The sequence below is a fragment of the Tachyglossus aculeatus genome, chromosome 5 (assembly GCF_015852505.1).
Source record: "Tachyglossus aculeatus isolate mTacAcu1 chromosome 5, mTacAcu1.pri, whole genome shotgun sequence".
Lineage (NCBI taxonomy): Eukaryota > Metazoa > Chordata > Mammalia > Monotremata > Tachyglossidae > Tachyglossus > Tachyglossus aculeatus.
This window is the reverse complement of record NC_052070.1, coordinates 18221610-18238495: the sequence shown is the minus strand read 5'-3', so window position 1 is coordinate 18238495 and position 16886 is coordinate 18221610. Positions and strand designations below refer to the sequence as shown.

The following is a 16886-nucleotide window of genomic DNA, read 5'->3' as shown; positions in this document are numbered from 1 at the left end:
GGGATGGTGGAAGCGGCAGCAGGTGATGAGGACTCAAAAAAGCCCAATTTGGGCTCGTTCTCATTTACAATCAGTTTAAAATAATAGCATATACACTCATCTTCTCTGAAAGCTAAGCAAAAAGGAAAGAGAAAGGCAGGGAATATTAAATTTCTTTTAGAGCACTACCTGATTTCTACTGGGCTTGCCCTGGTTTATAATAGACCAAACTGATGGTGTTGATTCTAATAATTGGACAAAGCAGTGTTCAGAACTGACTACAGAGTGTTGGCTGTAACTAATAGCATCGTGTATCAGTGGAACCAATCTCCAAGGAGTTTAAAGTGCTTGGCACATCCTGAATCCCTGAATTATTCATCCATCCCTGTTTTTTTGATGTTGCTGGTGCCTAGGTAATCTGTCCTCCAATTCAGAAGAAGTACACGACCATAGACCATACTAGACTACTTAGAGAAGCAGAATGGTGTAGTGGATAGACCGCGGACCTGGCGAGTCAGAAGGTCATGGGTTCTAATCCCAGTTCTGCCACTTGTCTTCTGTGTGACCTTGGGCAAGTCACTTCACTTCTCTGGGCCTCAGTTCCCTCACCTGAAAAATGGGGATTGAAACTGTGAGCCCCAACTGGGACACGGACTGTGTCCAACTTAATTTGCTTGCAGCCACTCCCACGCTTAGTACAGTGCCTGGCACAGAGAAAGCACTTAACAAATACCATTATTATTATTATTATTATTATTACTAGACCATACATATCACACAGTGGCACATCCTGGAATAGGATTCTGGAGGCCCATGGGGTTTGTGAGCCTCAGAAGTGTCAAGGTGATTGTTAAAGGGCCAGACACTGAAGTGGAGAGAGAAAGGGAAGGAGAGGAGAGGAAGAGAGGCAGAGAGGGAGGGGGAGAAGATGCAAAGAAGAATCAGTGGTGGCAAAGTTGCTAATCTAAAGGAATGACTGAAACTGAAGGAAGTAGAAAGTGGCAGTAATTGCTAGTCTTCAAATTCAGAGAAAAATCTGTTTTGGGAACAGATTGACTGGACTAGGCAAGGAGGTTCATTCACTCATCATTCTTTGTGGTGGCTGTGGAGTGAACAGGGGAATTGAAGAAAAGGAGGAAGGTGATCAAAACTAGACTGGGAGGAAAATCTGGGGTGGAACAGCTCTTTACTCTTCATTTATGATTTTCTCAAGGTTTGTCTTCTAAGCCCTGCCAACGCCTAGCAAGCAAGTCAACCAAGCTATCTAGGGAAGGACAGCAGTCTCCGGTTGTGGCTGGAGAATTGAGGCCCAGGCCAGTAGCTGTGCCAATTTTTCAGCCACTTCCAGTTTGTCAGTCTGGGCTTGGGGGGCTGGTGGTGAACTCTCCTGGGCAGTTCAGCAACATCATGGATCATTTTTTTCTGGTGGGAGGGAGGGGTCTGTGGCCCCGGGTACTGGCCCGGAGAGCTGCCTGCTGATCCATGAACAATGGTGGTTACGTCCCAAGTACACTTCTCTCTGAAGCTTCTGCATCTCACTCCTTGGATCTGTGTGGCAACCATTTTGGGTAAGGGAAGTGCTAACAACACCCTTGTAACAGAGTTTTCACAAACAAACTTTCCTGTGTGAAAGTTCTTAGCACACCCTAAGGCAGTTTCTCAAACCTGTGAATGGGGGCAGAGGGAAAAAAGAGAATTTTGGTTTTTAGCTGGCTTGGGGAGTTTAACTCTCATTGTGTCCCTCAAAGTGAATTTTGCCCTGCGAATTCCAACAGAACTTGGACATATTTTAAATAATTTTTATTTTGATCAAAAAAGGACTTTTATAAAGCTGAGGATTGGACTGATGGACAGTAAAGGATGGCATTTTGGTTTCAAGTAATTACTGAAATCTTGCTTAAGACATACTAATATCTGATCACGAACTGCTCACGATGCACCGACGTTTAACAGTTACGGAGTTACTGCAAGCAGGTCCAACAACTTCATCAAGATAGGAAACAAAAACCCTAATTCTGGTCAGAAGCAATCATTCACTCCTATCAGCCTGCTTACCTCTGAAGATTTCCCTTATGGGCTTCTTCTTCCTATAAGGAAAAAAAAATACATTCATAGTTTCAGCTATTTCATTTTCATATGGTTGTTAGTACAAGGATGAGATGGGAAACCTATACCCGCTACCGTACCACTTGTGACAATTTTACCGATTGGGGAAAAGACTTCATTAATTTTGATAGTGTTGTAAATATTTTTTCTGGAAAGACTTTATTTGAGAGTATAGTAAATATTTTAGGTTTAGCTCTCCAGATACAGTGTAAGTTCCTTGTGGACGGGGCATGCATCCTTTATTCTGCATTTCCCAAGCCTCTAGTACAGTGCTGTGCTAAGTGGATGGTCAATAAATGAAACTGCTGCAGTTTCAAGAGCACGGGCTTGGGAGTCTAGGGGATGTGGTTTCTAATCCCGGCTCCACCACTTGTCTGCTCTGTGACCTTGGGCAAGTCAACTTAACTTCTCTGTGCCTCAGTTCCCTCATCTGTAAAATGGAAATTAAGACTGGGAGCTCCTCGTGGGACAGGGACTGTGTTCAACCTGATTACCTTACATCTATCCCAGCTCTTAAAATAGTGCTTGACACACAGTAAGTGCTTAACAAATACCATAATCATTACTATTATTAACTACTACTAATACTACTACAGTCATTCATTCATTCATTCAATTGTATTTATTGAGCGCTTACTGTGTGCACAGCACTGTGCTAAGCACTTGAGAAGTACAAGTTGGCAACATATAGAGATGGTCCCTACCCAACACCAAGTTCGTGTCTAGAAGTGGGAGGCAGACAACAAAACAAAACATATTAACAAAATAAAATAAATAGAATAAATACGTACAAGTAAAATAGAGTAATAAATATGTACAAACATATATAGATATATACAGGTGCTGTGGGGAGGGGAAGGAGGTAAGGTGGGGGGGATGGGGAGGGGGAGGAGGGGAAGAGGACGGAGGGGGCTCAGTCTGGGAAGGCCACTGGAGTGTTCTTCAATTTGACCCTCCTTCCTGCCCCATGCACTGGTTTTTTTTCAATGCTATCTGTTAAGTGGCTACTATGTGCTAGGCACTACACTAAGCACTGGGAAAGACACAAGATAGTAGGGTTGAATACAATCCCTGTCCTACACAGGGCTCACAGTCTTATTCCCTGTTTTACAGATGAGGTAATTGAGAGACACAGAGTAGTTAAGTGACTGCCCAAAGTCACACAGCAGACAAGTGGTGGAGAAGGCATTATAATGGAGAAGGCATTAGAACTCAGGTCCTCTGACAGCTTGACCTTTGCTCCTTCTACCACTTCTTCTCAGACTTTGTTCAAAGTCAAAGTTAAATGATTTTGTGTGTCACTGATTACAGAGGGTCTCAAGCCCTCAAGGGAAGGCAGAGCATAGATAGAACCATCTGGGGAGACCTAGGACATGAGCAGCCTGGCACAGAGGAATGAGCACAGGCTTGGGAGTCAGAGGACCTGAATTCTAATCCAGCTCCACCACTTGCCTGCTGTGTGACTTTGGGTAAATCACTTAATTTCTCTATGCCTCAGTTTCCTCATCTGTAAAAGGAGAATTTCATACCTGTTTTCCCTTCTACTTAGTCTGTGAATCCCTTGGAGGACTGTGTCTGACCTGATTAACCTGTAGCTACCCTAGCACTTTGAACAGCAAGCACTTAACAAATATAATAACAATAATAATGATAATTATATTAATTTGAGGTACTCTAGTGTCTATTATATGATAATTTGGACTCTTCTCACAACTACTGGGTTCCAAATCCAGAAAAGACCTATGTGGAATGATGGAAGAACTCATTGTGGGCAGGGAATATGTCTACCAAATCTGTTGGATTGTACTCTCCCAAGAGCTTAGTATAATGTTCTGTGCAAAGTGCTCACCACTGATTGATTGACTGACTGATTGGTAGCTTTTCTGGTTAATAAATGCCAACATTGGATTTACCCACCATATTCTGGGAGGTAGAGTCAGGGATGGGGGAGAAGCCCGTTGTTGGTTAGGGACCGTCTCTGAATGCTGCCGATTTGTGCTTCCCAAGCCCTTAGTACAGTGCTCTGAACACAGTCAGCACTCAATAAATACGATTGAATGAATGATTGAATGAAAGATTATCCAGTTATAGGATACATGTATAGACCTGTTGATGAGTAAACATTTTCCCAAATGTTCTAAACAAACTGCAGGAAAGAACTGAAATTTCACTTTTTCTCCAAGATAGTTAAGAGGTACAGATTTCCAAACTGAGCTCCCACTAGTTTGGCTGGCCAAACTAGGACCCTGCTACAAGAAATCAGGCAGTTAAAATATTTTCTAGAAATTGAAAATATGAGCTACCACTTTAATAGTTTGTCTTTCCCTTCACAATGTGGCCTATTGTACAGAGCACTGGCATGAGAGTCAGAAGGACATTGGTTCTAAACCCAGCTCCTACACTTGTCTGCTATGTGGCCTTGGGTAAGTCACTTCACTTCTCTGTGCCTCAGCTACCTCATCTGTAAAATGGGGATTGAGACTGTGAGCCCCATGTGGGACAGGGACTGTGTCCAACCCGATTAGCTTGTATCCACCCCAGTGCTTAGTACAGATCCTGGCACATAGTAAGAGCTTAAGAAATTCCACTATTATTATTATTATTATCATTGGGTTTGTTAGTTTGCGAAGTATGATGATTGGAGGCTAATGAAATTTCTTTTGGGTGGGACTATTTGAGATTTTCACCTTTTCTGCATTAGTCCTAATAGGTTTGTAGACACATGGGCCAAAGAACTCAGCTCAAGGACTAAATCTCTTCTGAATTACCAACTCTACAGTTCTCTTCTAAGCACCTAGTACAGTGCTTGGCACACAGAACGTGCTCAATAAGTACTGCTGATCAGTTGATTGACTGATTTTGATCTTTTCTAATTTGAGCGACCATCAAGAAAATGTCATTTTTTTTTCTTTGTTCAGCTCCAATTCCAATACCAGTTTTCCAACCATGTTCATAAGGCTTAGGACGATTTTCAGAGTCAATCAATAGCATTAACTGAACATTTACTATATGCAGAACACTATTCTGAAAACTTGGAAGAGTATCTCCTCCTCTGGACTGTACGCTCATTGTGGGCAGCCAACTCTATCATACTGTACTCTCCCAAGTGCTTAGTACGGTGCTCTGCACACAGTAAGTGCTCAATAAATACCATCAACTGATTTATTAATTATAGTAGTTAACAGACACAATCCCTTCCCTCAAGGAGCTTGTGATCTAGTTGTCAAGTCTCTTCAATTAAAAATTCAATTGTCCTGAGGGAGGGGATTCAATCTGTTCCTTTAATTCAGGCCTCCAATGCAAGATTTAAATACTGGTTTCAAAGTAATTTCACACTTCTTCCATTCCCGTTGACAGGCCTTAAAAACACATGGGAAGATATTTACTCCTTTTCCAAGGGTAACACCCTCAGAGTGTTCCTGATATTAAGTTGCTGTTCCCTGGTAACTGTTTCTATAATCAAATTCTTAAACACGGGGTTTCCTAACTCCTTGAAAGACAGACCCAGCTAGGGAGAACTGCTTGGATTAAATAAATTCCAAGAGGTAGCTCAACTCATCCCATTTGCCCGAGTGGCTTGTATCCTGTAAATCAGGCAGTTAGAAACACCACCTGCTGTTTGAGGAACTCTGCCAAGACTTCAGCACAATGGGATAAATATAGGATTCAGTTCAAATATGCAATTTAAGTGTCTGTGTCTTGGTGAGACTGAGTTAAATCCTTTCTTTCATAAACATTAAGATGATTAGAAAACTATATTATTATAGAGTGAAATTTAACATCCCTTTTGTACAAAGGCATTTCAAAAATTCAGGCCCTGTTTTTCAGCCATTACATTATTTAGGGTCAGACTGGTCTGTCTGTAACTGAAAATATAGAACAAGCATGATGGAAATTTCCCGGGTGAGCTTGAAACTTGAATTTTTCTGACTTCTTTTTCAATAACCCATTGTATGGTTTTCTTCCAATCATTTAGTACAGTGCTCTGCACAAGGTAACTAGGCAGGGAATGTGTCTGTTTATTGTTAAATTGTACTCTCCCAAGCACTTAGTACAGTGCTTTACACGCAGTAAGCGCTCAATAAATACAACTGAATGAATGAATGGGTAATTATTCAATAAACACCATTGATTTGCTGATTGATCCTAGCTACTTCCACACACTGTGGCCCTATCAAGATGCCGATTACAAATTCCTACAGGGAGAACTAGTAAGAGTTTGTAGACAGGATCCCCTCCTCTTCAGTTCCTCTGAGGCAAAGGACAGAATCCAGTTGAAGTACAAAAAGAGAGGGAAGTGAGGAATTCAGAGTTCTCTGCCCTGTATCCTATAAGCTTGTTGTGGGCAGGGAATGTGTCTATTGTATTGTTCTATTGTACTCTTCTCAGAGTGCTCTGCACACAGTAAATGCTCAATAAAAAAGATTGACTGACTAATCTTGTCCTATGAAGAGCAATCAATCAATCAGTGAATCAAGCAATGATATTTATTGAGCGCTTACTATATGCAAAGCACTGTACTAAGCTCTGGGAAGAGTACACTATAGCAGAATTAGTAGATACTTCCCCCACCCATAATGAGCTTACAGTCTAAACCAGATCAGTAATTCTGAGGCTTGCAGGTCTACCTTGGGGGAACACTGTCTGAGCTGGCTTCTGGACTGTTGTGGGAGAGGGGAGAGAATGGGTAGGAGGCATTATTCAGCCAACCATCCCCTTCCATGATTCCTCTTCTAGAGCAGCTCACAAGATCCAATACCTCTTAGGCTCATTCTTGAGGAGAGAAATAACAAGATTGGAAATGGGCTAGATAGCGATCTGATGTCTGAAATGCCAATTTAACTGTTCTTTGATTTGTGATTCAATTACTGAGTCGATTTGATCCGTTGTGGGTGGGGAGCACCAGGGGATATGGTGGAGTATGAAGAATTAGTGCTTTGTCCCTTTTCTCTGTTGCTAATCCAGGACTCTTACAACTGTGCCCTTGGATCAGGGAATGGGGAAAACTTTTTTTTCCCTGATTATCTAGTCCAGGCACCCCCCTCTAACTGGTGTCAACTGGGATTCTCACCTTAATTTTAATCTGGGAAGCAAGACTGAAATTTGCTCCTCTGGCCACTACTGAAAGTGAAGGAATCTATTCTTTTCCCAAAGTCCCACTCCCCAAATTCCCACAATCCCAAAGCCTTCCCTCCCCACGATCCTATGGGAATAGCTGGAAAGAAGAAAGGACTTGTGAAGCCAGTCACATGGGCAGCAACTGAGGCTTCAGTAAAAGTCCTGCTCTGGCCTAGTGGATAGAGACTGGGCCTGCGAGTCAGAAGGACCTGGGTTCTAATCCAGGCACTGCCACATGTCTGCTGGGTAACCCTGGACAAGACACTTCACTTCTCTGGGCCTGAGTTCCCTCATCTGTAAAATGGGGATTAAGATTGTGAGCCCCATGTGGGTCAGGGACCATGTCCAACCAGTTTAACTTGTGTCTATTCCAGCACCTAGAACAGTGTTTGGCACAGAGTAAGCGTGTAACATTTTTACATTATTAACATTACCATTATTATCATTATCCTGGCTTTGCCACTTGCTTTCTCTGTGACCTTGGGTAAATCACTTCACTTCTCTGGGCCTCAGTCACCTCATCTATAAAATGGAGATTAACACTCTGAGCCCCACATGAGGCAGGAACTCTGTCCAATTGGATTAGCTTGTGTCCACCCCAGTGCTTACAACAGTGCCTGTTACATAGTAAGCGCTTAACAAGCACTATCATTATTGCTATTATTATTATTATTATCCCTTCTCCTGCTTTAATCTTCCTTTCCAAAATCTCCTTTCCTCCTTTCTACTCCCGCACCCCTGGAAGAGTAGCTAAGTGGGGTAAATCAAGCCTTTGCACTCCCATGGCCTCATTTTCAAGGAATCAGGATGAAGAGAAAACTTCAATTTACTTCATGCAGGCAAGTCACAAATTTCTCCCGCTCCAATCTCCGGGGCTGGGGTTCATCGGGCTCATCATCCAGAGACAGGACATCGAGGAAGAGGTTCTCTGTGGCAGTGCATCGATCCGTGTCTTTCAGTCTGGACAGAGTTCGGTCTTCGAACTGGGCAGCATCTGAGTCAGAATAGGCTCGCTTCCCCATCGGATGAGGTAAGTGGAGGCTTCCCTGGGCTGAGAATGGACGGATGTTGTCCTCTTTTTGGTCACATAGGAAGCTGTCGCCTCTCTGGGTGCTAGTTTCTTTCTGCAACTTCAAAAGATTTAAAGAAGAAATGATTAGTGAGGGCTGACAACTGCACGTGGCTCTTTTGCCCGGTGGAACTTCTCTCACTTTATGAATCAGCTGTTCATTCTGTTACTGATACATAACCTTGTACTTCCCAAGCGCTTAGTACAGTGCTCTGCATACAGTAAGTGCTCAATAAATACGATTGAATGAATGAATGAATAACCGTAATTGGGTATGTATTTGTAATTATGTATATAGCCATAATGTATTGATTTATGTTAATGTCCATCTCCCCCTTTGGACTGTAAGCTCATTATGGAGAGGAAATGGGTCTGCTAATTCTGTTGCACTGTACTCTCCCAAGGTCTTAGTACAGTGCTCTGCACATAGTAAGCACTCAATGAATACCATTGATTGATTGATTGGGCATGGAATGCATCTACCAACTCTGTTATCCTGCACTCCCCCAGGCACTTAGTATAGTGCTCTAAACACAGGAAACATTTAATAAATATCCTTGATTGATAGTGATAGACCACTTCTTAAGGACCACGGATTCCCAAAGTACCAGACTCGAAGGCAAATGTTTATACCAGCTTGCAAGTGGTTTCAAAACCAAACAAGGATCTAACAATTAGCTTTGAACTGGGAATAAGGGGATTTGGGTTCTAATCCCAGCTCTGCCACTAGCCTGCTGGGTGATCTTGGGCTTCACTTTCCTCATCTGTCGAATAATAATTAATTTCCTGTTTTCCCTATCCTCCGACTGTGAATTAGAGACTTTATCTGATCTATTTCAATCGTATTTGATGAATGCTTATTGGGTGCTGGGCGCTGTACTAAGTCCTTGGGAGAATACAACACAACAATTCATTCAATAACAATATACTGTATGCAACAATATAACAGACACATTCCCTGCCCACAACGAGCTACAGTCTGCTTGTACTGGATCTACTCCAGTGCTTAGTATGATTTTGGGGACATAGTAAGTACTTAACAAATATCACAAGTATTATCGTTATCATTGTTATTATTTTTAATTATGGTATCAGGGTCTCTTCTTACCTACCAAGTCATCTCTCCTTTTAACTTTTTTTCTTAACATTTGTTAAGAGAACACAAGGATCGCCTTCCAGCAAATACGTTCAGCTGTCCTAGTGCCCAGGTTTCCATGGAAACCAAATAAAAGGGACACAGAAAGGAGATTGTATTAATTCTTTTAACCCACCACCTGATTTTCAATACGGCCTGCCCTGGATTTTTTCAGTCACTGGGCACATGGGCCAGTTCTGATTTTTTTGACTTCCCTGTGCCTTTTACTTCTGTGGATTGTTCAGGCCCCTAGGGACTGACAGCTATTAAACAGTTTAGTCAATGTGGATCTGTAGGGAACTGTTAAAGCAGGAGGAGCAATCTCCTAGGATCTGAGACCTTGATCAGAAGCCCTTGAAGCCCTGCTGATATTCCAATTTCCCCCCAGAACAATTTGTAGTTACTTTCCTCTCCAAACAGACATGCACAATTCAGATATTTTCCTTTAAGTTTTTCAACTGAAGTTTTTAGAAGTCAATTCCACTGGGTTGACGGCACTCTTAAAAAAGTAAACTATATGAACGATTGAATTCACACTTAGACTGGATTTGAAGGGGCAGCAGAATAAAGATTTTGAGTCATTTGGGAAAGAGACTGAGCCAGGAAATTGTACAATTGCCTAGAAAGAGAGTCAGGGATTAAAAAAAGCAACTCTAGTAGACCACACTGGAAGCACATAGCTGTAGTTTGAACTCTGGCCCATTAATCAGTCAATTAATCAGTCAATGGCATTTACTGAGCACTTACTGTGTGCAGAGCACTTGGGAGAATACAATAGAGTTGGTGGACTTGTTCCCTAACAACAAAGAGCTTATAGCCTAGAGGAGGAGCTCATAGTCTAGAGGAGGAGTTTACAGTCTAGAGGAGGAGCTCACAGTCTAGAGGAGTTTACAGTCCAGAGGAAGATCTTACAATCAATCAATCAATCAATCAATCAATCGCATTTATTGAGCGCTTACTATGTGCAGAGCACTGTACTAAGCGCTTAGGATTTCACTGCCTAGAGGAGGAGTTTACAGTCTATGGGAGGAGCTTACAATCAATCACTTATACTTATTGAGTGCTTACTGTGTGCAGAACCCTGTACAGAGCACTTGGAAGACTACACTATAACAGCTGGTAGACATGTTCCCTTACCCATGTCAAGCTTACAGTCTAATCTGGCCCAAATGCAAGGCACATAGACAAGGGCAGCCCATATTATTATTATTATTATTATTATTATTATTATTATTATTATTACTAAGTGTCAAGCATCATTTCATTTTCAACAGACTTATTCTAAAGCAGATATGGAATCTCATTTTTAAAAATCATCTCCGCAATCCTCAAACTCCAGCTCAGGGCCATCTTCTCCATTCTCTAAATAGAGAAATGAGGACCCAAGAGAAACTTGTCCAAGCTTGTAGACACAGCCGTAGCAAAGATGGGAAGAGCTGCAGGATTTCCAGCTCAGCTCCAGGCAACCGTCCTAATGCTTAGGGCAGATGCCTCACTCCCTGGCTCTCCCTCCCTCCCCAGCCCTAGAAGAAAAGCACCTTGCAGCTGGCTGGCCCCTCTACAAGTTCTCATTTTTAGATGAAGGAAAAAAAAGTTAAAAGGAACAGTGAAAGTGAAAAGAATTGACCTTACAGTGGATGCCTAAAGAAGGGAGCTTGAGCCCATGTGCATTCTTCGAGTGTTTGTCAAGGACAAGGAATTAAAATTCATTAAGCCTGCTGGAAGAATTGGCGAATATGCATAGATGGTAATAACTGCCGGGGGTGGGCGGAGGGTGGGAAAGATGAGTAAAGTTCCGGAACTACATGGCAGAGTGGTAAATCAAGATTTTAAAACTAATTTGGTCGAGCCAATTCACTTTCGGACGTGGAACTGTGTATTTCTGGAAAACTAACTTTGGAGCCTGATATTTATGGCTCAAATCCCTGTAGAGCAGGCAGGACTCTACGCCATCTGGTCAACCCTGAGTGAAACCTGTAGACACCAGCATTTTCTGGAGGCGCCGACGGCAGGCTGAAGATTTAGATGAAGGAAAAAGGAACTGGGAGAGAGAGAGAGAGTGAAGCCAATACCACGGGTAGGTAAGCCCATTCCTGGGTCAGATCAGTGTTCCCTCCAGCCCAGGATTCTATCTCCAACAGGGGCATCAGACCACTCAGTGGAAGCGTGTGAGTGTTACCTATCCCATTGCCTCATTATATGGTTAAGGATATACAATCTGACCATGAAAAGAGGGCAGAGAAAGAAAGAATGAGGTCCATCCAGTGGGGAATTTGTGACCAGATGTCCCGCAATAGGCAGGATGGATATACATTGGAAGTTGAGGAGGATGGGGTATTCTGGCAGGTGAACAGAGTCCCCTCAGCACTGCCAGTGACGAGCAGTGGGATAGAAGAGGTCACAGTCATCCGAGAAACAGTGTGGTCTGACCTTGGGCAAGCCACTAAATTCTCTATGCCTCAATTTCCTCATTTGTAAAATGGGGATTCAATTCCTGTTCTCTCAGACTGGGAATCTCGTGTGGGACGGGAACCGCATCATATCTGATTAACTTGAAAATGTTTTTTTTTAATAATGGCATTTATTAAGTGCTTCCTATGTGCAAAGCACTGTTCTAAGCGCTGGGGAGGTTACAAGGTGATCAGATTGTCCCACGTGGGGCTCACAGTCTTAATCCTCATTTTACAGATGAGGTAAGTGAGGCACAGAGAAGTGACTTGCCCAAAAGTCACACAGCTGACAATTGGAAGAGCCAGAATTTGAACCCATAACCTCTGACTTCAAAGCCCGTGCTCTTTCCACTGAGCTACACTGCTTCCAACCTTTAGCATGGTGTTTGGCACACGGTAAGGCTTCAGAATGACCACAATTGTTATTATTATAATAAGGGTCACTTTAAAGCCACTGCCATCACCATGAAAACATCGGTTTTCCCAAAAGCCACTCAGCTTCACTGCCGGCTCCACCACTACTTCCACCAAGGCGGTAGCACCAACAGCAGCTGACTTTTCTTTTTTCCCATTTCTTCTCTCTTCTTGCAGAGAAGCAGCATGGCTCAGTGGAAAGAGCACGGGCTTTGCAGTCAGAGGTCATGGGTTCAAATCCCAACTCCGCCAATTGTCAGCTGTGTGACTTTGGGGAAGTCACTTAACTTCTCTGTGCCTCAGTTCCCTCATCTGTAAAATGGAGATTAAGACTGTGAGCCCCACATGGGACAACCTGATCACCTTGTATCCCCCCAGTGCTTAGAACAGTGCTTTGTACATAGTAAGTGCTTAACAAATACCATTATTATTATTATTATTATTATTATTATCAGTTTTATTATTCTCTCTATCTGCCACTTCACCTGATTTCTCTTTTATTTTCCCCCACTTCTCTTTGGTCTTGCCCCTTAAAGACCCACTACAGACCACTAGAGACCCACTAGAAGCAGCATGGCTCAGTGGAAAGAGCCCGTGGGTTCAAAGCGCTTAGTACAGTGCTCTGCACACAGTAAGTGCTCAATAAATACGACTGAATGAATGAAAATCCCGGCTCTGGCAATTGCCAGCTGTGTGACTTTGGGTAAGACACTTAACTTCTCTGGGCCTCAGTTACCTCATCTGTAAAATGGGGATTAAGACTGTGAGCCCCCCGTGGGGCAACCTGATCCCCTTGTAACCTCCTCAGAGCTTAGAACAGTGCTTTGCACATAGTAAGTGCTTAATTAATGCCATTATTATTATTATTATTATTATTATTATTATTATTATGTCCAAGGTGACCAGGCATTTGGAGTGTTTGGAGAAATAGCCTCAGGTCCACTGACAATGTAGGGCCACAGAAATTCTACAGGACTGGAGCACAACATTTAGCCCATCTGAACTTAGTCCACTGAACTGAGTGCTGTGGGGAGTTAGGCAGGGAGCATGAGAGATGACTCTTAAAAGGCAAAAATAATGAATAATAATTATGGCACCTGAGAGTCAGAAGGTCATGGGTTCTAATCCCAGCTCCGCCACTTGTCTGCTGTGTGACCTTGGGCAAATCACTTCACTTCTCTGTGCCTCAGTTACCTCATCTGTAAAATGGGGACTGAGACTGTGAGCCCCACACGGGACAGGGACTGCGTCTAACCCGATTTGCCTGTATCCATCCCAGCACTTAGTACAGTGCCTGGCACACAGTTAGTGCTTAACAAACACCACATTAATAATTATTATTATTATATGCCAAGCACTGTTCTAAGTGCTGGGTTAGATAAAAGTTATCTACCCTAGGCAAGATATCCTCTGCGAGCCACTGGAGGGATAGGAATAACATGGCAAAACAGTGTGATCTGGTGGAAAGAGGATCTGGGTTCTAATCCTGTCTCTGCCACCTGCCGATTGTTTGATCTTGGGTAAGTCACTTCACTCTCTGTGTCTCAATGTCCTCATCTGTAAAATGGGGATTCAATACCCATTTTTCCTCTTACTTAGACTGTTAATTCCATGTTGGGCAGGGGCTCTGACACACAGTAAAGTGCTTCACAAATACCACAATCAGTATCATTCATTTAGGACCTTGCAGTAGAATTCAAATAATAAACATCGATCAGGGAAGCAGTGTGGCTCAGTGGAAAGAGCCCGGGCTTGGGAGTCAGAGGTCATGGGTTCTAATCCCGGCTCTGCCACTTGTCAGCTGTGTGACTTTGGGCAAGTCACTTAACTTCTCTGTGCCTCAGTTACCTCATTTGTAAAATGGGGATTAAGACTGAGCCCCACGTGGAACAACCTGATCACCTTGTATTTCCCCCAGTGCTTAGAACAGTGCTCCACACATAGTAAGAGCTTAACAAATACCATCATCATTATTATCAGAAATCATGCAGAAGCTGCATCTCACCTCAATGAACCTAAAGAAAAAGTAACATCATGAATAATCTTTCCAAAATAATCCCCGCTGCCCACAGAGGGTAACATCCTCACGTTAACTGAAGACTCCAGGTGTCTCATGGGTTTTCCTTTTATTCTACAGCCCAATCAACCAGGGTTTATCAGTGAGTCATCTGAGCATCCATAGAGTGTGCAATGCTGCAATAACAAGTCTGCACACGAACTAGTAAATTGCCAACTCCAAAGGAGGCCGCAGTTCCTAGCCTGAATGTATTTCGTGGTGGTAGCATGTAGTTGAAGTCATAACAGCTCTCTCCCAGTGAATGTAGTTCAATCTAAGGTGAAGATTGAACACAAGGGCCTTGCTGCAATGTGGCTCCTGCAATCAGGCATCAGATTAAATGTCTTACACAGGGGACAGTTTATGTAGGAACTTCAGCTATGCAAGAAGTCTATGAACTAGGCTCAGGGGACCGCCTGACCATCTGCAGGAGGTTTCCGTATGGGAGGTTATGAGGCTTCTAAATCTGCTAAGCCCACTGCTAATCATTACCTGAGGGACGTTCAGTAGGGCTTACTGCTTCCTCGGAAAGAAATGCGTGATCATGAGCAAATGGCATAGGAGCCAGCTCCCCAAACGTGATCAATCAATCAATGAATGGTGTTTACTGAGCACTTACTGTGTGCAGAGCACTCTACTATGACTGTGAGCCCATGTGGGACAGTGGCTGTGTCTGACCTGATTACCTTGTATCTAACCTAGTGCTTAGAACAGTGCTTCACACATAGTAAACACTTAACAAGTACTATTATTATTGTTATTATTATTATGTGCTTGGGAGTGTACAATGTAATAGAGTTAATAATAATAATTATGGAATTTGTTAAAGGCTTACTATGTGCCAGGCACTGTACTAAGTGCTGGAGTGGATACAAGTAAATCGGGTTGGACACAGTCCTTTCTCCATGTGGGGCTCACAGTCTCAATCCCCATTTTACAGATGAGGTAATTGAGGCCCAGAGAAGTGAAGTGATTTGCCCAAGGTCACACAGCAGACAAATGGCGGAGCCAGGATTAGAAACTATGACCTTCTGATTCCCAGGCCTGTGCTCTATCCACTATTCCATGCAGACATGATCACTGCTCACAGGAAGCTTACAGTCTACAGGAGAGTTGGATACAAATTATACATAGTAGGGAATACCCTACTGCCATTAGATTGCCGGGGTCGACACCAACACTTGAGACCACAAAGAACCTTGGGAATAGACCAGCTTTATTCATCTTAGAAAGCCACAGTAGCATGTCTGTAGCACGAGATACATCATTCTCTAAAAACAACAGTCAAAGCTTCAACTAAAGGGTTTAGGGTCCATTCTCTGACACTAAATTGCAGAAGGAAGCTTGAATCTTATATGTAGGTTAATAATCCATACATAACCTGAAAATTTAAGTTATACAAGGCTGCCAGACTAGTGTAAGCAGCTTGCAGTGCGGCGAGGCCTTTCTAAGAGAAAACAATGGGTACCCACATGGACATGTCCCTAGGATAATAATAATGACATTTATTAAGCACTTACTGTGTGCAAAGCACTGCTCTAAGTGCTGGAAGCACAGTTCTAAGCGCTTAGCGCTCCTGCCTCCTCAGTTGCCCTAAACAGAGCCCAGCAGATGTTTTATACGTTCAATACGTAACTGTGATGGGCACATTCCCAAGGCCTTTGCTTCAGGGGATTTCTTGTGATTCGGATGATTTGGGAAAGAAAGCAATCTAGCCCCCATCCACGCAGCTCCAACTCTGATTTTAACATGGATGTCAGAAAGGGGGAAAATTTCCTATTACAACCCAGCCTGCATACTTTGCTCCTCTAACATCAACATACTTGCTTTACCTCAGTCTCATCTATCTCCCTGCTCACCCCCTCAGCCACGTCTTGCCACTGGCCTGGAACACCTCCCACCCCCTTCAAAGCTAACAGACGATCACTCTCCCCACCTTCAGAGCTTTATTAAAAGCACCTCTCCTCTAAGAGGTCTTCCCTGACTAAGCCCTCATTGCCTCTTCACCCAATCCCTTCTGCATCACCCTTGCACTTGGATTTGTATCCTTTATTCACCCCACAGTCAACCCCACAGCACTTATGTCCATACCTGAAATTTATTTACTTAGATTAATGTCCACCTCCCCCTCTAGACTGTAAGCTCATTGTGGGCAGTGAAAGTGATTCACCAACTCTGCTATATGGTTCTCTCCCAAGCACTTAGTACAGAGCTCTGCGCGCAGGAACTGCTCTATAAATACGATTGGCTGACTGATTGAAAGAGACTCATGATGGTCTATCCCTATTATAGTGATAAGGCTGCAGGGCAGCGATCCTCTAATTTGGATCTCTTTTTAAGGGCTTCGAGGGACTTTGGGAAATCTTCCCCTGTGGGTTGAACATGAGAACTCTATTGAGCCTGGAAGCAGCATGGCTTAGTGGAAAGAGCACGGGGTTGGGAGTCAGAGGACATGGGTTCTAATCCCGGCTCCACCACTTGTCTTGTTGGGTGACCCATCCAGGCCCAAGAAAAAATGGCCAAGAAAAAAACCTTCCTGGTCCCTGGCACCTATCTCTG

General features: G+C 43.2%; 1 protein-coding gene across 1 annotated transcript in view; it reads right to left on the bottom strand.

Moving 5' to 3' along the window:
• Positions 1 to 16886, bottom strand: part of MTCL1 (microtubule crosslinking factor 1) — a 187134-nt gene that overhangs the window by 17198 nt on the left and 153050 nt on the right. The window contains 2 exon segments of the mRNA XM_038746495.1: positions 2035 to 2066; positions 8034 to 8333. Coding sequence (XP_038602423.1) covers positions 2035 to 2066; positions 8034 to 8333 — 332 coding nt within the window.